The sequence below is a fragment of the Desmodus rotundus genome, chromosome X, assembly GCF_022682495.2.
Source record: "Desmodus rotundus isolate HL8 chromosome X, HLdesRot8A.1, whole genome shotgun sequence".
Classification (NCBI taxonomy): Eukaryota; Metazoa; Chordata; class Mammalia; order Chiroptera; family Phyllostomidae; genus Desmodus; species Desmodus rotundus.
The window spans coordinates 9,005,123-9,027,963 of record NC_071400.1 but is presented as its reverse complement, the minus strand read 5'-3'; the positions used below and the strand labels follow the sequence as shown (position 1 = coordinate 9,027,963).

The window sequence follows — 22,841 nt, the reverse complement described above, 5'->3', positions numbered from 1 at the left end:
GTGCTGTCTGATATGGTCACCACATGTGGTCATTTAGATTTAAGTCAATTAAAATTCCATAAAATGTAAAATCCAGTTTCTCAGTTGCACATTTCAAGTACTCAATAGCCACATGTAAGTAGTGGCTAACATATTAGGCAGCATAGACACAGAACATTTCTATCACCAAAGAAATTTTTATTGAACAATGATGCTCTGCATTTAAAAAAATAAACATGACAGGAATAAGAAGACAAGCCACAGACTGAGCGAAATATTTGCAAAACATATATCCAATAAAAGCCTGGTATCCAAAATATACAAAGTACTCTTAAAAGTCAACAATAAGAAAACAAACAACTTGATTAAAAAATGGGCCAAAAATTTTAACAGAGACCTCACCAAAGAAGATATACAGGTAGCAAATAAGTGTATGAAAATTTGCTCACTGTCATGTCACTATGGAATTACAAATTAAAACAATGGGAGACCACTACACCCCTATTGGAATAGCTAAAACCAAAACACCAACAACACCAAATGCTGGCATAGATGCAGAGCAACAGGAACTATCATTCATTGCTGGTGGGAATGCAAAAAGGTGCAGCCACTTTGGAAGACACTTAGGCAGTTTCTTACAAAGCTGAACATAGTTTTAACATATGACCCAGCAATTGTGCTCCTTGCTATTTACTCAAGTAAGTGGAAAACTCACACCCACACAAAAGCCTGCACACAAATATTTATAGCAGCTTTATTCATAATTGCCAAAGGTTGGTTGCAACCAATATGTCCTTCATTAGGTGAAAGGATAAACAAACTGGTACATCCAGACAATGGAATATTTTTCAGACCTAAAAAGAAATGAGTTATCAAGCTACAAAAAGATGTGGTAGAAACTTAAATGAGTATTGCTAAGTGAAGGGAGCCATTGTGGAAAGACTACATGATGTATGATTCCAACCATATGACATTCTGGAAAATGCAAAATTACAGAGATACTGTCTTTTTACTAAAAGACTGGTGATTGCCAGGACTTTGGGGGAAAGAAGAGAGAGATGAATAGAGGGAGCACAGATATTTTTAAGGCACTAAAACTATTCTGTATAATACTGTAATGGTGGATACATAACATTATACACTTGTCAAAACTCATAGAGTCGTACAACACCAAGAGTGAACCCTAACGTAAACTATGGACTTATTAATAAAATATTGGTATTCATTCATCAACTGTAACAAATGTACCACACTAATGCAAGATGTTAATAATAGGGGAAACTGCCTACCAGGGGAGGAGGGAGGCAGCGGCAGTTCAAGAGCTCTCTGTACTTTCTGCCCAGTTTTTCTGTAAACTTAAAACTGCTCTAAAAGTAAAGTCTATTAATTAAAAAAGATTGCAGAGAGTGCTTACCAGCGCCTAGTACCTGGCAAAGAATAAATACTCCATAAATGTTTATTGAATAAACGGATGAACAAATGAGTCAGTCAGTTGATGAATCAGTAGAATCTAGGCCTCCTCAGTCCCAATTCAGTACTCCCTCTTATACAACAGAGGTAGAGTGATGATATAATTTATTGTCCGAACCAGGATTTTCAGAGTGAAATGGGGTGCCATAGATGTAGGTCAGAACCATCCCAGAGATCACAAACTGGGAGCCCATGAGCCACATCTTGCCTCCAAAACTGTTTTGTTTGGCCTCATATACTGATGTCCCACACATTTACAAATTTAAATCAATCAATGGTCCACATTTAACACTGTGGAAACTCTACATTAAAATGTGAATTTCTGACTTCTCTTGGAAAGTGGAAAGATCTGGGCCCACATTCCTGCACAAGCATGAATAGCTAGAGCTGAGTAGCAGCTACCCCCTTTGTTGAGCATGTACCTTCCCGTTTGCCACAGACCCCACCACTCCTTTTTGCATCTCTTACTCTAGGCCAAGTATGAGTTTCCATTTATCATCTCGCTGACACTGTTTTGGTTTTGTTCTCTTTTGTAATAGAGCTACGAAAAAGGGGAACTATTTCTTATACTCGTGTCACAATTCAAACTAGGAAAAAGAAGGAAAAGGATCAAGAGGGCTCCCTGTATTTTGCCCCGGTCTGCTTTACTCAGATCCAATACGTTCTTGGCCTCTACAGGCATTTGAGTTTACCATTTCTGGTCTATACACTGTGTATCCTGAGGCCCCAGACATGCTGGCCTTTAGAATTTTCTCAGGCTGCCACCCACTGCTGGAAAAGCTAGATGTGAGGGGAAAACAATGGGAATTATTTAAGCTTGCATTTTTATTGTTACCCAAACTCAGTATTGCTCATCATCAACTTTTGGTGGAAATTATTTGTTGTTTTTTCTTAATTGCCTCCAAATGTAACCGGAGAGTGAGACAGAGCAGCAGAGAATACAGCACCCACCTTTCCTTTCTGTAAACATGTGTTGCTAGAACACTTGGACATGGAGTTTTGTTTATCCATGCATGTACTCATTCATCAGGCTCTGGCTTTACTCACAGATGGAAAGACCCTAGCTTCAGCATCAGAATCCCCTGTAGGTTTTCCTCGGCAGAGGCAACAACACAACCAAAGACCCACGTTGAGGTAGGAAAGTATAGATAAGGCACAGTTAAGGTAAGGTGTTGGACTTCATTCATAGGTAGTTGGGAGCTGCTGAAGTTTTGTGGGGTTTTCTGGAAGCAGGGCAGGCATGTGGTCACAGCTATAGAACTGAGTAGGGAACAGCTCCAGAGGCAGAAGTACCAGTTAAGAGGTTGTTGTAGTGGCCTGAGTGATGGGAAATACAAGAAAGTTGAAGACAGTGGAACAGAAAGGAGAGGACAGATTTGAGAAGCATATTGAGGACAGGCTTGGCAACTCATAACATGTGGAGGGGGCTTGAACTGAGACATGAAGAATCAAACTTTACCCAGAGATTGTTAGCTTAGAGGTTTAAAACACCAAAAGCATAACCCCCAAAGATTAAGTTTTGCTTTGCAAGAGCTATGAGAATAAAAAGGCAAGTTACATACTGAGATAAAATATTTGCACATCATATTCAAACAACAGATTTGTATCTAGAATGTATAAAGAAATCTCCAAAATTAATCAGTAAAAAAAAATCCAGTTATCAGAAGACATAAAGAGGATGTAAGACAGCAAATAAGCACATGGAAAGATATTCAACATCATTTGCCATTTAAAAAATGCAGATTGAGACCACAATGAGAGATCCTGACACACTTATCGGAATGTCCAAAATAAAGGTAGTGACACCACCAAATGCTGACAAGAATGCTAAGAAAATAGATCACTCATATACTGCTGGTGGGAATGCAAAATGGTATAGCCACTCTGACAAACAGTTGGGCAGTTTCTTATAAAACTAAACATGCAATGCCCACACAACCCAGCAACTACACTCGTGGGCATTCATCCCAGAGAAATGAAAACCGTGTTCACACAAAAACGTGTACATGAATGTTGATAGCTGCTTTATGTGTGAGTGCCAAAACCTGGAAGCAACCCAGATGTCCTTCAATGGCTGAATGGTTAAACCGTGTTACAGCCATACCATGGAATGCTACTATGCAACAAAAAAGAACAAACAGCCCTGGCTGGTGTGGCTCAGTGGATTGAGCACCAGCCTGCAAACTGAGGAGTCGGGGGTTTGGTTCCAGTTTGGGGCACATGCCTGGGTTGCAGGCCAGGTCCCCAGTTGCGGGTGTGTGAGAAGCAACCAATCGATGTTTCTCTTGCACATCAGTGTTTCTTTCCCTCTCTTTCTCCCTCCCTGCCCTTCTCCCTGAAAATAAGTAAATAAAATCTTTAAAAATACGTAAGTAAAAAAAAAGAGAGAAGAAACAATGCACACAACTTGGATGGATCTTAAGGGTAGTACGCTGAGTGAAAAAGCCAATCTCAAGGTTTGGAAGGGGTGGGAGGGGTACTGTAACAAGGTACCATGAGAGAGATCTTTGTGGGGATGGAATATTTCTGAATCTGCTTGGGGTGGGAGTTACATGTACATGTGATAAAAAATGTATAGAACTATATACATTTACTCACACACAAAAGAGTACATGTAGAACTGGTGAAATCTGTTACTAGTGCCAATGTCAGTTTTCCAGTTTTCATATTAAATAATAATTATGTAAGATTTTGCCACTTGGAGAAATTTGATGAAGGGTACTTCCTGTAAATCTATAAGAATTAAAAAATTAAAAAGTTAAGTACCCCCCAAAATTTGCATGAAACTCAAAAGCATTATGCCACATGCAAGAAGCCAGTCTGATAAGGATATAGAATAGGTCAGTGGTTGCCATGAATTTATACACATGTTAAAAATCATAGAATTGAACATACAAAAAAGTCTATTGTACTGTATGTTAACAAAATTAAAATTAAAACCAGATAGGTAATGAATGCTAATTTGTTTTTTCTTTCCTTCCTTCCTTTCTTTTATTCATCCATTTATGCAGTCATTTATTGAGCATATACTTTGTGTAAGGCAATGTGCTAAGCTTTGGAGATCAACTGGAAGCAAGACAGCTCAGGTCTCTGCCCTCATGGGGCATTCTTCTTGTTTCAGAGGAGAAATGGTCAATAGGGATGGGAGCCCAGTGTTTCTGCTTGGGGAAAGGGGCAAGGAGAACACTGCAGAAGGACCAAGTGAGGAAACTTTCCATTTTGAGAGTCCATTCACTTGTCCCTCAAAGACTGAGGCCTGAGGGCAGGGAAAAGCCCCCAATTCATATTCCAGAGATATTCACAAGAGAAAATACTAGGAGGGTTGTGTCCCGTTAAGGTGCGAAGAAAGGTTGGGAGTAGAGGAAGATTTCATGCAGTTAGTGAAGTATAAACTCCAAATAGTGTTGCCTGAATGTGTGTGTGTCTTAAAAAAATAATTTGTTTAGCTCATGACTCTGTATATTGGCAACTGGGCTGAGCTCAGCTGGGTGGTTCTTCTGCTGGTTTGGGCTGGGTTCACCCAGCACTGCAGTCAGTTTACTGTGAAAGGCCTCTCTCACATGTCTGATGGGTGACTGGTGGTTGCTGGGGTAACTGGGTCATATGTCTTTTACCATCCAGTAGGCTAGCCTGAGCTTGCTGGTTCATATGTTGGGGTCTCTGGGTTCCCTAAAACAGCAAGAGGACAAGTCCCAACATGCAAGTGCTTTTTTAACAGCTTTATTGAGGTGTAATTCACATATGTTACCTGAATTTGAATTTTGTTTTCTCTCCTGTTTGCAGGGAATCTGAAGCATGTGGTCTAGTTGACAAAAAGAGATCAGGTTTCCAGAGCCGAAGAGCAGTGCCTATAATGAAGACAGTGTGTTTATGTGAGCAGTGTGTGGAATTTGTGACTGCAGGGGAAATTTGGAAGAAATTACTTCCTGAAAATTTCCAAGGGGCACCAAGTGGCAGCTGGCCTCCTGGGGTGAGACAGGCAGGCACCCTAGAGGCTCAACTAGGCCTAGGGGGAGAGGGAGATTTCCAACATTTAAAGTGTTTATTTTTTAAAAAACACACAAATGCTGTTTTAATCTTTGAAAATTATTTTTAAGCAAATTTGGGAGGGGGTATTTTTATTTTCTTAAAGGAGACAGACCAGAAGCTGGAGGAAAGCATGGAGGTTTAGTCGGCAGTTTGTGGGGTAGGAGGGAGCAGAGAGGTAGGTTTGGGCCTTAGGACCTCCAGCTGGAGCCTTGGTGAAGGAGAATGGCAGTAGATTGGGAGATGGGAAGAAGTCCGCCTCTGTTGTTGTTAGGATTACTGATCTATTTTGTTTTTAATAAAATCTTTGAAAACCTACCTCATTGTCCCATTGTCCTCACTGTAAATTACGGCTGACAGCACACACAGTTTGAAACATTTCCTCTCCATGAAGTGTCAAGAACAACCCTGTTGCTTCCATGTTCTACTCTGGTCCAGTCTAGGAAGCTGACTCTGAGTGCTGGGCCCCACCGAGGAACTGTTGCATCCCCACTAAGTCCTGGGGACAGAAGACTGAGCTCTGTCCTGTGCTAGGGCCCATCTAGGGCTCACAGGAATACAGGCGCTGCCACCATGGAGAAGGTCTTGCTGACACCCAGGGAGAACCTATCCCTGCCTGAGGAGTGACTGAGGGATGGGAAAGGCAGGTGGCATGTCAGATCAAAGAGGGGCATTTTGATGAATAGATAGAACACTTCCCTGTCAAATGGTGAAAATAGGTTACAGTTATGATGCATTGGTATCACTGTAACCTCAGCAAGAAGGCAAGATGGCAAAATGATGGAAGTAATGAGAGAGAGATGAAGACTGGAATAGGAGAAAAGGACACAGCCCCATCCTGGCTCTCGAGGAACTCCCAGACAAGGCAAAAGAGGAAGGAAAGGACCAGATTCCAAAATGTTTTACATTCAGTTACCAACCTGAATACAGAGCTGTGTGAGAGCAGTGAAGAGTGAGCGAGTTGCCCTGCCTAGGCTGCATCCCAAAGAGATTCAAAGGGGAAGATATTTGAGCCAAGCCTTATAGGGTGACTTGTATTTCTGCAGGCCTCTGGGGTTTGGGTGTGGGGGCATTCCCCTAAAGTAGTGGGAAAGCCTTGAATGTGTCCCAGGATGGGAATAGCCAAGATTTTATTAAACAGCATTGGGGCACCTGGTCAGCTAGGAATACCAGTCACTTCAAATGCCCACTATTCTAATTATATACTGTAGGCTTAAGGGCAGTTTCACTTATACCAAAAAGAATGGTGGTTAAAAAAACAGAAGAGGAAGTAGATGCTGAATGGGGCAGTAGGGGTAGGGGGAGGAGGCCAAGGAAGGGAAATGAGATCTCTGAATTCCCAGCTGACAAGACACCACCCACCAAGGTGTGTCATCTCAAAGGCTCTCTTATCCCAAAGCTTTACAGGGGACCCACGCCCAAAGTTACCACCCAAATTCCTGTGAATATCTCAGCCCTGAGGGTCAACCACCTGCTAAAGTGGTGAATATTTAGTGCTCCATTTTCCTTTCAAGCAAAATGGACCTGAGCAACAAGAAGCCCTTTTCTACTGGCCAGCCAATGCCACCTTCTTCTGACCACAGCTGGCACTGCAGAAAGCCTCCAACTCTGGCCCCAGGGTGTTTAAAAAGATTTTATTTATTTATTTTTAGAGAGGGGAGGGGAGGGAGAAAGAGAGGGAGAGAAACATCAATTGGTTGCCAGAGAGAAACATCATCGATCAGTTGCCTCTCATACACACCCTGTCTGGGATCAAACCCACAACCCAAGCATGTACCCTGACCAGGAATCGAATTGGGGACCTTTTGCTTCAAGGACGCCCAACCAAGCCACATGGATCAGGGCTGGCTGCAGCATTTCAGAAGCTGGACCTGTTCCTAAGAGAAGACACCATGTCATTGACCTTCAGGACACCTTTTCATTAGATTCTTGTTGGGGGGAAAATGGGCTACAAAAATCCCATAGATAGAAGAACTAAGGATAATTTTAAATTCTTAAAAATTAAAATCAAAATACTTAAAGGTAGGCATGGCATTCATGAATCACGGAAGACAGACTAAGAGTTGCCCTGATCGTCTAAACTCATCAAATTGTACACATGAAATATGTGCAGCTCTCAGTAGATCAATTATACCTCACTAAAGCTGTAAAAAAAGAACTGCTCTGGTACGAGTTATCCCAAGTTCCCAGGAGGAAAAAAAGGCTAAAAAGAAATACACCAAAATATTGACTGAAGTGGGCTTCTGTGAGGGAGGAAGGTATAGGTATGGTTTAATTTTTGTTCTACTTTTCAATATTTCACAAAATTTCTCTAGTAAACATGATCTAGTTTTACAATAGGAAAAATAAATCAATAAGCTTATTAAAAATTGATCTGCACAAAAATTTATAGATCAAAGTGAACTCAACATACCTACTGAGGAAGAAGAGTTTGTGCTCACGCCCTGGGTCTGTTCTAACCAGCCAGGTGTTTCTGAGCTGGTGAGGAAGAGCGGTCTATCTGGGCAGCTCCTGATTTCCAACTCATTGGGCTGGAGACAGTCTTCTTAGATAAGGTGGTTAGAAGACGGGCAACTTTGTACCCAATGTGAGCCTGTCTTCCCTTCAGGAGACAGATGCCTTTGTGCCAGCAAGGACCAACCACAATAACCATTTTACAAATGTGCCCCATTTTACAAATCGCTTTCATTTATAGTATGTTACTATCCACCCTGCTGGGTGGGTATTATCATCCCCACTTCAGAGATCAGCAAACTGAGGCTACAAACTGTGAAGTAACTTGCCAAGTTTTAAGTGGCAGAGCCAGGAAGCAAACCCAGCTGGAACTGTGAGTTCCCTTACTTTTTCCACTGCCCCAAATCTAGTGCCACTAAAATATTTTTAAACTGTGACTTTGGAGTAAACAACTTTCTTATTGCTTCCAAAGTCCAAGCTGGACCAAGCCACACGCTGCTCCCAGGACCTCACCACAAAACAACATTAATTAGTTGCGTGCTTTTCAGCAAGTTATTCAACCTTTCTGGGTCTGTTTCCTTGCCCATAAAGTGAGGTGAATAGTTCTTGCACTTCATGGGCTATTGTGAGTGCCTGATAAATTAGCACAGATGGAAGGACTTTGAAAAGAGTCTAAAGTATTTTGAGCAGGAGAGGCTGCCATGAACATGGGCCTGGAAAGGCTGACCTCTGAGGAAAGCCCAATGCCCCCAGGAGACCCCTGGCCTCCATTATCTCCAAGGCCTGCATGGGGGCCAGAGAGATGAGAGAGAGAGAAAAGTTTAGACTGTGTCTGCGACTCAAGGGTTAATAAAATAACAATTAAATATATATGTGTGTGTGTGTATGTGTGTATATACACACACATATATATATTGAATATGCCTATATTTGTCTAAAACATCTTTGGAAAGATACACACATGAAAGTGGGGCACCTCAGTTGCCTCTAGGCAGGGGAACCAGGTGGCAGGTGGTAGGGGAGTAAGAGAGACTTGCACTATGTTCCTTTTTGTACCTTTTGATTTTTGAACCATGTGAATGTATTACCTGGTCCAAAAAAAGTAAATAAATAAATTTTTAAAAGCCAACGGAAAAATCCCAAGCCAGTTTCCCTTTGGGGGAATGGATCTGCCTCAGCTGCATTCATTGTGAGCTGTCACAGAGAGAGCAGTATATTTCCAATTCTGTATTTAAAAGACTCTTTCTAAGGCAGAAAGACTTCTTTATAAGAAAATCAAATATTGTCATTCAACAAAAAAGGAAGAAGGAGGAAGAGGAGGACAGGGAGGAGGAAGAGAATGAAGGAAAGCAAACAGCCTTCTAGACTAGGAAGGTTTTGACATCTCTAAACCCCTACATAGAAATTTACAGCAGCTCCTTCCCTGCCTTTGCCAAGAACAAGTCCCTAACCTCTTGCTCAGTGCTGGGCCCCAAGCTGACCAGCAGAGCCTTGGCGTGCATGCCACATAGGTACGTGGGCTTCAGACTGCCTGGGTTTAATTCCCCTCCCTGTCACTCACTAGCTATGTGATGTTGGCCAAGTAACTTTCTCTGAGCCTTGGTTTCATCTATCAAATGGGAAGAATATCTGTACCCACCTCATGGGGTATTTTTGAAGAATCAAAGAGATAATGAAGGAAGGCACATATTAGATATCAGTATTAGACACTGTTCCTGCCCAAATGTGAACCCAGTCTGGGCCGGGAATCTTCCTGAGGTTCCCTGGCTTCAGGAACTAGGGACCTGGTATGTAAATTCATGTGATTGTGCATTTGTACATTCTTCTGGGGCAAGGAGCCAAAACTATTATGAAATTTTCACCACTCAAAAGTGGTTTTTATGATCCCCAAAAGGATGAGATCTACAGATGCAGAAGTAAATACAGACATAAATAGAGCCTGTTAAGACAGGGACCCTTCACTTTAGGCTCTTGGCACATACAGGTCTTTCTGCTTGGGAGGCCCAGGTCTTCCCCAGACTGGCTCCTTCTCATTCAGTTTTCAGCCACAATGTCACTACCTTGGTAAAATACCCTGGCCATCCCATCTAACAGTAACCACCTTGCCCCCTCTGTTCCAAATTATCATTTATTTTTATACCATTTATCATTATCTTATTCATATTTTATTGATTCCTACACACACACACACGCACACACACTCAAGGAGTGTGGGAGCTTTGGCAGTTTGATTGCTGTACCTCTAGTGCCTGGCATGATACCTATGGAATGGAGGAACGATGTACTAAGACAAAGCAATGTCTTATATTCTGGGTATTATGGGACACAGAGGAGGGACAGGCCATCTAGACTGGGGCAATCATCAAGGCTACAAGCAGTCAATGACACTTAAGCTGATCTTGAGCCAGGTGACAGGGTCAGGCATTCCAGGCAAAGGCACATGAAATTCAGGGAAGTAACAAGCAGTTTGATGTTGCTGGAACACAGAATACTTCTCTTAGATAATATTCAAGCAAAGCAACTGTAAAAGAGATATTTTTAAGACAATAAGGGAAATTTGAACATGGGCTAGGTGATGTTAAGAAATTATTGAAATAGTGAAGGGATTAAGAGAAAACCTCATAGACACAGACAACAGCATGGTGATTACCGGAGGGAAGGGGGGTGGGGGAGGTAGAATAGGGTAAAGGGGGGTAAATGGTGATGGAAGGAGACTTGACTTGGGGTGGTGAACACAATACAGTATCAGAGGGTGTGTTATGGAGTTGTATACTTGAAACCTATACAATTTTATTAACCAATGTCATCCCAATGAATTCAATAAAAATATTTTTTAAAAGAAATTATTGATAATTTTGTTAAGTACAATAACTGTATGGTAGTTATATATTTAAGTCCTCAACTGTTAGAGATAAAAAGTGAAGGATCTACAGATGAAATAATATATCTGAAGTTTATTTTAAAATACTCCAGAGAGGGGAATATGTATGTGTGTGACAGCAGGTGGTGGGTGGAGATAAATGAAACAAAGTTTGAAAAATTTTTATCATTATTGAAGTTGGTTTGATGGACACATGGAGGTTGAATATACTATTCTCTCTGCTTTTGTGTATTTTTAAATTTCCATAATAAAAAATTGAGAGATATATTACTGAGCGAGAGGAATTAAAATAACAGGGGGCAGACCACAAAGGGCCTCCTGTGCCAGGAGGAGAAGGCTGAACTTGATCTTCCAGGTAAGGGAGACATCAAAGTGTTTTAAAGATTTTATTTATTTATTTTTAGAGAGAGGGGAAGGAAGGGAGAAAGAGAGGGAGAGAAATATCGATGTGTGGGAGATACATGCCCCCAGCTGGGGACCCAGCCTGCAACCCAGGCATGTGCCCTAACTGGGAATTGAACCAGGGACCTGTCAGTTCACAGGCCGGCACTCAGTTCACTGAGCCACACCAGCCAGGACACTATCAAAGCATTTTAAACCAAAGAGTGGTCTGATAACATTTACATCTTTAAAAGACTGCTCAAGCTGATAGGACAACAGAAAGGAGCTCGCAGAGACCCAGCTCCAAAATGGCTGCCTATGGGAAACCTCTGTTTACCTCAGAAGCCCAGGGCCTTTCCTCCCATAGCCCAGAGTGCCTTTCTTTTTACCACTTACTTGGAAAGAGAGAGAGAGAGATTAATGGAACTACCTTTTTTTATATATGCAATATAATAAATACAGTGTATATGCAATACAGATCATGGTTTCCTCACAACCTTACACCTCCATAACAACCACTATTAGCAGTTTGGTGTTTATCTTTCCAGACTTGTTTTTTCATTTATTCCATAAATATATATTGAGCACCTACTATGTACCATACAGTGTGTCAGGCTCTGGGATTACATCTGTGGACAAAGGAGACAATAATCCCTGTCTCCATAGAGCTGGCATTATGCATATGTGACCATTTGACTTTTACATGAATGCAATCATACTGTTTGGCAACCTGTTTTATCTTACTTTATTATATGTCATGGACAGCTTTCCATGCCAATCCACAAAGAACTATTTATTCAGCTTTTATTATGACACATTTCAGGCATACCAAAAAGATGGTGTACCTCATCCCTTAAAGTGGTCACATTATATGGATGCTCCATAATTTGTTTAACCAGTACCTTAATACTAAACATTTAGAATTTTCTCATTTTTCTTTAAAAATAAAAACACAACAACAACAAATATACTGGAGCTAATAAATTCAGCAAGGTTGCAGGGTAGAAGTTTAACAAACAAAAATCGGTTGTGTTTCTATATCACTGAACAATCTGAAAAGGAAATTAGGAAACAATTCTATTTACAATAACATCTGAAAGTATAAAATACTTAGGAATAAACTTAACCAAGGAGGTGAAAGACTTGTATACTGAAAACTACAAAATATTGCTGAAAGAAACTGAAGAAGACACAAATAAATGGAAAGACATTTGTGTTCACGGATTGGAAAACTTAATTTTGCTACAGTGTCAATACTACTCAGACTAATTCAAAGATTCGATGCAATCTCAATGACTTTTTCGCAGAAATAGAAAAATCCGTCCTGAAATTCACATGGAATCTCAAGGGACCTCAATAGCCAAATCTTGATAAAAGAAGAATGAAGTTGCAGGTTTCACACTTCCTAATTTCAAAGCTTACTACAAAGGTACAGTAATAAAAATAGCATGTTATTGATATAAGTATAGACATATAGATCAGTGGAATGGAAATGAGAGCCCAGAAATAAACCCATATATCTGCGGCCTATTGATTTTGGACAAAGGTGTCAAGTCCATATAACGGGTAAAGAATAGTCTCTTCAACAGAGGGTACTGGGGCAACTGGATTTCCACATGCAAAGGAATAAAGTTGGACCCCTTCTTCATACCATATACAAGAATCAACTTAAAATGGATCATACACTTAAATGTAAGAGCTGAAACCATAACACTCTTAGAAGAAAACATAGGGGTAAATCATCTTGACCTCGGGTTTGGCAATGGATGCTTAGATATGACACCAAATGCAGAAGCAACAAAAGGAAAAATAGATAAATTGGACTTCACCAAAATTAAAAACTTTTATGCTGCAAAGCAATTATCAAGAAAGTGAGAAGACAACCCACAGAATGGGTGAAAATATTTGCAAAGCATATGTGTAAGAAAGATCTAGTAGCCAGAGTATGTGTGTCTATATATATATTTTTTCAACAAGAAACACACAACCCTGTTTTAAAGTGGGCAAAGAAGTTAATTAAACATTTCTCCAAAGAAGGTATAGAAATAGACAACAAGTTCATGAAAAGATGGTCAACATCATTAGTCATTAGGGAAATTCAAATCAAAAGCACAATGAGTTGCCAGTTTATTCCTATTTGGATGGCAATAGTCATAATAATAATAATCAGAAAATAACAAGAGTCTACAAGGATGGGGAGATATTGGAACCCTCATATATCACTGGTGGGAATGTTAAATGGTACAGCCATTCGGAAAACAATGTGGCTGTTCCTCAACAAGTTAAACATAGAATTACCATATAACCCACCAATTCCAGTCCTAAGTATATACCCCAAAAGAATTAAAAACAAGGCCCTGGCCAGGTAGCTCAGTTAGTTAGAGCATTGTCCCAATACACCAACATTGTGAGTTCTATCCCTGGTCAGGGCACATACAAGAATTAACCAATGAACACATAACTAAGTGAACAACAAATAGATGTTTCTCTTTCTCTCTCTGAAATCAATAAATAAAATATTTTTAAAAGGAATTGAAAACAGATGTTCAAATATGTGTACATGAATGTTCATAGCAGCCTTATTCACAATGGCCAAAAGGTGGAAACAACTCAGATGTCCATTAATGGATGAATGGATAAACAAATTGTGGTATATGCACACAATGGAATATTACTTAGCCTTAAAAAATAATGAAGTTCTGATACCTGTTACAGTTCTCAAAAACATCACATTGGGTGAAAGAAGCCAGACACCAAAAGTCACCTAGTGTATGGTTCCATTTATATGAAACATCCAGAATAAACAAAACCATTAAGACAGAAAGCAGATTGGTGGTTGCCAGGGCCTGGGCAGGGGGAAAATGAGGAGTAACTATTCAATGGGTACAGATTTTATTTTGAGATAATGAAACTGTTTTGAAACTAGGTAGAGGTGGTGGTCACACTACATTGTGAATGTACCAAGTGCCACCGATTTGTTTACTTGAAAATGGTCAATTTTATGTTATGTGAACTTTGCCTCAAAAAAATCATTGCAACTAAGATCCTCTTACTTAAACCCTTACACATTTGTTGTGTTATCTCCTTATGATAATTTGTTGAAGTGGAACTGCTGGATCAAAGAGCATGAGCATTAAAAACAAACAAAACCAATGACAGATTTTGATCCCCAGAGGTCATCCCAGTCACAGCCCCACTAACACTGGGTGACTGTGGCTGCTCCTACCCCTCCCTGGAACTTCATCTTTGCTCATCTAAGAGGTAAAAATAGCTCTTTCTTTGAATTTTTGTTTCTAACTTTATTAGTAACATTGGACATGTTATTATATGCTTAATAGTAAATTATTATTTAACTATCTATGATACTTGAGACCTTTCCCACCTCTTCATGTCAGCACTCCTGACCACACCGGGTAAGGCCTCAGTCAGTGTTGTGAGGAACTAAAGGAAAAGCAGTGACCAGAAGCTCCTCCTGGTTCCCCCAGGGGCCCAGGCTAAGTCTAACATATCTTCCTCCAAAGTTACTTAAATGCCTTTTGACACGTGCTGTGGGGAAGCATACTGTGTGTGGCATGGACGACATGGGTTTGCACTAGTTAGAAACAGAGATGAAGGCAGAATAAAAATGAGAATGAGGTGGAACTGGGGAGTGGGAATAATGTTACATGTGTATGTGAGTGGAGAGAAACAGAAAAGAAACCACTAAAATCACAGCTGTAGACCATGGGGGTGGGGCAGGAGCACTGACCATTTCTCAAGGCTGACTCCGATCGTCTCTGGCTTGCTCCTCTGCCAGGTTGGTGGCACCACTCACTGCCCTGCAGTTTTGCTGCCAGGCTGGGCTGCCTCCTCCAAAGTTGTTGTCAGCTCCATGGCATGATCAGGGGTTACCAGCCCAGAAGGCTGGAGGGAGGGAAAACTACCATCCTTCCAATCCTACTCACTCTGTCCATGAGTTACTGGGCTCGCCCCTACCACCCTCCATCTGGTTTTCACTCATATCTTTTTCTCCTCTGAGGAATATGCTGCAGAATCTGTTACACATTCCACACCTAAGCCCACTTGTCTAATCTCTTCCCCACCTCACCTCTGACTCCCCTGAAATTTCTCTCTCCCACATCCAGAAACCAGACTCTCTGGCTCAGCCATTCCTTCATTCTAGAGATATTTACTGATGGTCTGCTATGTGCCAGGCAGTGTACTCATCATGAAGGATACAGAAATAAACAAAGTAGAAAAATCTCTACACTCACAGAGTGTGCATTCCAGCTGTAGAGACAGATAATATAATACAGCAAGTGGTGATCAGTGCTGTGCAGAAAAATCAAGGCAGGTAGATGTCGACAGTGACAGGGTTGCTACTTTAGGTAAGGTGTTCAGGGAAGGCCCATTTGAGGAGGTAACATTGAGCAAAGACATGAATGCCGTGGCATGGTAAATCATGTGACTATTCAGGAGGGAGTTTTGGGCAGAGGAAACAGCAAATGCAAAGAGCCACAGACAGGAACCACCTTGTCACATCCAAGAAACAGCAGGGCCCCTGTGCCTGAAGCTGAGGGAATGAAGAAGAGAGGGGTAAGAAAAGAATGTGGAGAAGTAGGAGGGACCATGTCATATAGGACTTTGACTTTTGCTTTGAGTGGGATGGAAAGCCATTGAGGCTCCTGAGCAGAGAAGGACAAGATCCCTCTTGCTGACTTCTGGTCAAGATGGAGGCGTAGGTAGACACACTTCATTTCTTTGCACAACCATAAGAAAGATCACAGCTAACCTCAAAACAAAAAACACCCAAAAATGCCAGAAAATTGAACTGTATGAAAGTCTGACAACCAAGGATTTGAAGAAGCCATATTCATTCAGACGGGTAGGAGGGATGGAGACGGGGAGCCAGGGCAGAGAAGATGCAGCATGGCAGTGGTAAGGCAGTGGCAGTGAGGCAGTCCCACATTTCACATATGGTGGATAAAATCAGGAGGGATACTTTGGGGATGAGCAATCCCAGCCCCAGGCCAAACAGTGCAGCCCAGGGTTACACTGCTGGAAATAAAGCTTCATTACTTCTGGCTACAAAAACTAGTGGGGGTTGGGGCAGCAGAAGAAACTGCTGGTCTCTTGGAAAAGGCCATTTAAAGGGCCTGTACAGTCCTAGAATGAACGCAAACCCACCCACCCTGGGAACCACCACTGGGGCAGCAACTACAGGGACACCAGTATGGGAAGGGGGTAACATGACTGGAAACAGGGCAAGTGCTGAGCAAGCCTCAGTGGCATTGTCCCCTCTCCAACCCCTACCCCACATACAGAGCCACAAAGCAGTGAAGTAGGTTGCTTCACCATGGTAAATACCTAAGGCGCTGCTCCCATACAACTTAAAAGGTGAGCTAAGACAGGGAATCAAAGCAGTTTTACCTAATAAACAGAAACAAATACAGGGAGGCTGCCAAATTGAGGAGACAAAGAAAGATGACCCAAATGAAAGAACAGAACAAAACCCCAGAAAAAGACTAAGCAAATGGAGATAGCCAATCTATCAGATGCAGAGCTCAAAACACCGGTGATAAGGTTGCTTAGAGATCTCACTGAGTATGGTAACAACATAAAGGAAGAAATTAAGGCTACACTAAATGAAATAAAGAAAAATCCACAGGGAACCAACAGTGAAGGGAAGGAAGCCGGGATTCAAATCAATGATTTGGAACATAAGGAATAAATAATCAATCAACCAGAACAGAATAAGGAAATAATTCAAAAAATGAAGAGAGTTTAAGAAGACTCTGGGACATCTCCAAAAGGGCCAACATGTGAATCATAGGGATGCTAGAGGAGAAAAGGAAGGCAAGAAATTGAAAACCTATTTGAAAAAATAATGAAAGAAAAGTTCCCTAATTTGGCTAAGGAAATAGACATACAAGTCCAGGAAGCACAAAAAGTTCCAAACAAATTGTACCCAAAGAGGACTTCACCATGACACATCGTACGTAAAATGCCAAAGGTTAAAGATAAAGAGAGAATCTTAAAAGCAGCAAGAAAAAAGCAGAGAGTTACATACAAAGGAGTTCCCATAAGACCGTCAGCTGATTTCTCAAAAGAAACTTTGCACGCAAGAAGGGACTGGCAGGAAGTACTCAAAGTGATGAAAAGCAAGACAAGAACAACCGGGATGACTCTGTCCAGCAAAGCTATCATTTAAGATGGAAGGACAGATAAAGTGCTTCCCAGGCAAGGTAAAGCTAAAGGCGTTCACCCTCACCAAGTCCTTATTCTATGAAATGTTAAAAGGACTTATCTAAGAAATAGAAGATGAAAACTATGAACAGTAAAATGACAACAAACTTACAACTATCAGCAACTGAATGTAAAACACAAAAGCAAACTAAGCAAACAACTAGAACAGGAACAGAATCACAGAAATGGAGATCACATGGAGGGTTACCAGCAGGGAGTTGGAGGGGGGACAATGGGGGAAAGGTACAGGGAATAAGAAGCATAAATGGTAGGTACAAAATACACAGGGGGAGGTTAAGAACAGTATAGGAAATGGAGAAGCCAAAGAACTTATATGTATGACCCATGGACATGAACTAAGGGGGAGGGGATATACAGAGGGAAGGGGGGGGGTATCAGGTGGAAGGAGTCAAAGAGGGACAAATTGGGACAACTGTAATAATAATCAATAAAATATACTTTAAAAAATCCCTCTTGCTGCTATGTGGAGAACAGACTGTAGAGGACAGGGCACAGGGGAGCAAAGTGACCAGTCAGAGGGCTGCAACAGTGATCTAGGTAAGACATGACAGTCTCTTGGACCAGCGTGGTGGCTGCAGAAGTGGTGAGAAATGGTTTGGATCCTAGATGTATTTTAAAGAACGAGCTGACAGATTTTGCTGATCAGTTGGACACAGGATGAGAGAGAAAAAGGAAGATGAAGGCAAGGTTTTTGGCCTGAGAAAATGGGTGAGCAGAAGTGTCATTTACTGAACTTGGAAAGCTGGGGCAGGATGGGAGACAGGGGACAGGTGCCTTATTTGTGCCAAGTTCAGGAAAGAGGACTGCAATCTCTCCTGGAACCTTAGGGCTCAGCTAGATTGCTTGCTGGTGGGGGTGGAGGGTGCATGGAGAAGGTCGAGGCAATGAGCATATTTTACTGGGTAAGAAATTAACAAACTGTACCAGGTTTCATGTATATCTGCCCACTTAACCTTCAGTGAGCACAATATCAAAGCTGAATTTCATAATGCAGCATTCAAGTCTGGCTCCCGTGACCTCAGCAATTTGATCCTGTTCTATTCTCCTAGTTCCCATCAATGCCTTTGCACGTACTGTTCCCAATACCTGGTGAATGCTGGCCTTTACCTCAAAAGTCACTTCCTCCTATCTCCCACACTTGACTTTATTAATATTTGCTCTTCCATCTCTCCCATCCCCATCTGAGGTCTTGGTGACTACAGCAGGGCCAAGCAGGAGCTCAGCTCACATTTGTGGCCTGAAGGAACAACTGTGTAGGAATAACAGCCAGCCCTGGTGAGCCCACCCCAGTGGGTCGGGAGGCCCGACTTCCCATACAGTCATATGTGACAATGAGGAAAACAGGGCCAAGAAGGTGAAGTCAGGCTTGGAACTGGACTCAGATTGGAAGGCTGACTCCATCCCCCAAGCAGCAGAGAACAGGGGTCAGAGAAGAGTAATTACTCACATGTGTACAGCACTTGAGAGTTTATGGCCACAGACATTATCTCATTCAACCCTGGCACAACCTCATAAGGTAAGTATTCTCATTTTCCCCACTTCACATCGAAGGAAACTGAGGCTCAATGAGCTAAAAGTCACTTGTCCAAGGTCACACAGCTAGGAAGTGGCAGCTTCAGGACTTGAACCACAGTGGATCTGAAGGCAGATCCTCATGCTCTTGATATCAGACTAGGCCAATGCCTCCAGCTGGCTGGACAGCCATTTTCCTCTCTCTACCTATCACTGCTGTGTTCCAGCTGACGGTAGCAAGAACTAGTATTTACCCATCCGCTCAGACAAGGGAAGGCAGGGGCCAGAAAGCAGGGGATTCAAACATGGCAGGGAAGCATCCATATTCAAAATTCCAAAGGTAACACTTGGGCGAGGTCTGAAGAAAAAGCCTGGAAAATGCAGAGGCTGTGGGAATCTTCCTCCTTCAGGAGTTCTCCAAAGGCAAGCCTCACTGGGCCTGTTGAGGGTCTTCCCAGCCCTGTAAGGGAGGGCAGTTCCCTCCTACCCACTCCCAGACCAAAGCCCCCTAAGGAAGTCTCTTGCGGGGGTCATGCCTTCTTTTCAGGTGGGTGCTGAGTCCTCTCGCCTGTCAGTCCAGTTCCCCTGTTTCACCGACTCACACTTCCACTGCTTAGTGCTGCTTCCAGATGGCTGGTCACATATGCCTTCACCCCACTTTGGGCCGTTTTCTTTATCATTTGATTTCTTTTCCTTGCCTTGTTTTCTTCCTGGGCACACACACTTTCTCTCTCTTGCTCATGCTCTCATTCTTTCTCACGCTCTCATTTGTTCTTTCTTTCTCTCCCCATTGAATACATTTCTTTCTGCTCAGTCTGTCTCTTTTCCCCTGACTCTAACCAGGTATTGCTATACAGTACTAGCTTCCTCCTCTGTGACAGTGAGAGGTCAGATGAGGCCATCTCTCCAGTCCCCACCAGCTCGGACAGTGAGCTTTGAGACAGGCAAGACCCTTGGAGGGGAAGGGTAGCTAGAGAGTGGGAAAGAGAATCCACCAGGACTGGACTCAAATTTCAATGTCCTCACTTGCTAACTATGTGACCCCAGCAAGGTGACCTTGCCTCACCTCCCTGAGCTTCCTTCCTTTGTCTGTAAAATGGGATTGATAATAATAGCGACAACCTCACCTGAGGGCGGACAGGGTGTGAGAATTGATCTTGTTCATAATCAATAGAAGAAAAAAGCAAACAAAATACAACCAGAGACATTGAGGTTGGGAACAGTCTAGCAGTGGCCAGGGGGGAGTGGGGTGGGGACAGTGGGAAGAGGGGATTGCAGGAACTATTATAAAGGACACATGGACAAAATCAGGGGGGATGGTGGAGGTGGGGGAGGGAGGTGGGTTCAGCTGGGTTGGGGTGGAGGGAAGGGGAGAAAAGGCATACAACTGTAATTGAATAACAATAAAAATTAAAAAAAAAAGAATTGATCTTGTTCATGAATGGGAAAGGCTTTTAGGGACTATAAGGGGCAGGTCCCAGCAATTGTTACTTAGGAGGCAGTGAGGCCTGCTGGTCACTAGCAAAGGCTCTGGGACCAGTCTGCCTGGTTTGAATCCTCAGCCTAAAACATACAGGGTGTAGATCATTGGCAAGCTGTCTAACATCTGTATGCCTCAATTTCCCTATTGGCAAAAGAAGGATGAGGTAATAATAGTACTGCTGGTCCTCAAATAACATCATCTCATTCTACATCGTTTGTTATAGCCTTGATGAGATGCCATTGGAACTTAACTCTTGTTTACATCAATTAGCCTACGGTAAAATTGGTTTGCTTATACATCATTTCGCTTACAGTCCAAGAACCTACTGATGACATTAAGTGACTTACTATACTGACCTAACACAGGTTTTTATGGGGATTAGATGAGAAAGATGAGAGAGCGAGTATGGAGTACTGAGAACAGTGAGAGTCTGTAACCTAGTAAGTGCTCAGGAAATGTTACAATTGATGTTTTTAATCAAGAGTTAGGAGGAATAAAACTCTCCTTAGGTGGCTGGTGTTCTGAGTGGTACAGGGCCACTGCAGGAACCTAACCTGTGTGTGTTGATCCAGACTCATCTCTTTGCAGGATCTCCAAGTACGCTTCGGCAGGCTGTGCCCCGAATGGGAAGGGGTGTGGGGGCACTGAAATTCAGCTTGTGTTCCTCTTGCAAAGCCCTGTGCCCTGGGGTGAGGGTTGTGTAAATTCCAGAGGGAGCAGCACCTGTTTCTGATTGGCCCTCAGGCGCCTTCTTGTGATTAGCACAAGGAGAATGTGCTACTAGCTGAGGGGCATTGTTCTCGAGTCAAAGCAGGAGGGGGACCTGGGGTAACCGATCTGAGGTCCTCTCTTCATGGCTGACAGCAGAGTCTGCAGCCTGACCCCCCTGACCCCTGAGGTACTCTAGATCCTCATTCTATCTCCAGCTGTGATAGCTGAGGCCCAGAGGGACAAGTCTCTGGAATCTGGAGAAATAATTTCAGCCCACCAGGTAGTACATGCAAAATAAATCCTAACCATGTTCACACAGCCATGTTTGTGTGAGCTGACCGCAGACACAGAGTTAAGGGCCAAGAGAGGCAATAGGGGCTACTGGTCCAAGCGGGGAGACTTATCCATGCCAGCCAGGGCTCTGATTAGTGGAATACTGGGGTCCATGCATAGATGATGAGTGACAGTTTGAATGTTCAGATGCCATGGGTTGGGAAGCTAGGAGGATAGGACCCTAGAGCCCAAGAGAGGTGAGTGCAGGGAAATGCTCCCAGCACAGAGGTGAGATCAGGGGCCAAGGGGCTGCCACATGACCTTAGGATTGAGGTAAGGAGAGCAATTTCAGCCTGACGCTGCAGCAAGGCCAGACTAAAATGGCTTCACCTTTTTAAGAACAAAGTAAGCTGAAAGACACTGCGCTGGCCTCAGATGACAGGTGGCCGAAAAGAGAGAGCAAATAAGACCCCAAAGGCCTGTGATCTAGAAGAAATGAAACTAAGGGAGGCCTGGTGTGCTTAAGGCCTAGCCAAAATGTATTTAGTAAAGTAAAAGCCGAAAGATTTATATGATCTGAAGAGAAACCAGAGTATATGTATTTAGCAAAGTGAGATGAGGCCCTTGTCATTCCCTGGCATGGGCAAATTTATGGACTGAGACCCTCTCACACAACCCTTTAGGGTTTGAAGCATGTGCCCATCACCGTGCTGGGCTGGAGGGGCCGGGGAAGGGACAGAAAGGGAGAGCTGTGGTGGAAAACCAGTGTCCTGTCCTGGGCTCTGAGGTGAAAGCCCCTCTCTGTGTTGGTGGAGAGGGGCAGGGAAAAGTTCCCCACAGTTTGGCCAAAAGTCATCCTGCCTATTGCTCTTTTTGACACAACCTCACACTTTCTTTCCAGTCCTATATTCCTGGCTGTGTGCAAGCTATTTCCACTTGGATGTTCTGCCAATAGCTTAAACTAAACATGCTTAAAGCAGAGTTTCTCTTCCCCCACAAAGCCTCACACCTTCCCAAGGCCTCCAGCTTCACTGCTGACACCCGAACAGCCCAGGACCTCGCCAGGCTGGCTGCTTCTTTCTCCCCTACCCCATTACCTCTCACCCTCCCTGCCTTTGAACCCTTTGCTCTTCCCTGGGTACTACTTTTCAGAGTCACCTTTGTCGTACCCAGGCTGCAGCCCTCTCCCACCCTGTACCTCATCCCTGGAGATTCCTGCCACAGCCCCTAAATGGGTTCCTGACTCAGTGTCTCTCCCTCAGCCTGGGCCACACATTCATCCTGGCCACATACATTGACCATTTACTGCAGTGGCTATGGTGGAGCATCCATTCTACAAGAACAAACAGCATAGACACAGATAACAGAGGAACGAGGAGCCTACTGGGGAGAGTGAGTCAGACCTGGCTGTGAATCCCAGATCTG

General features: G+C 42.9%; 1 protein-coding gene across 1 annotated transcript in view; it reads left to right on the top strand.

Moving 5' to 3' along the window:
- Positions 1-5,793, top strand: part of HDAC8 (histone deacetylase 8) — a 236,960-nt gene extending 231,167 nt beyond the window's left edge. Inside the window, exon 11 of the mRNA XM_024555293.4 lies at positions 5,233-5,793. Coding sequence (XP_024411061.1) covers positions 5,233-5,255 — 23 coding nt within the window. The 3' untranslated portion in view covers positions 5,256-5,793. The remainder of the gene's footprint in view (positions 1-5,232) is intronic.
- Positions 5,794-22,841: the final 17,048 nt, after the last annotated feature.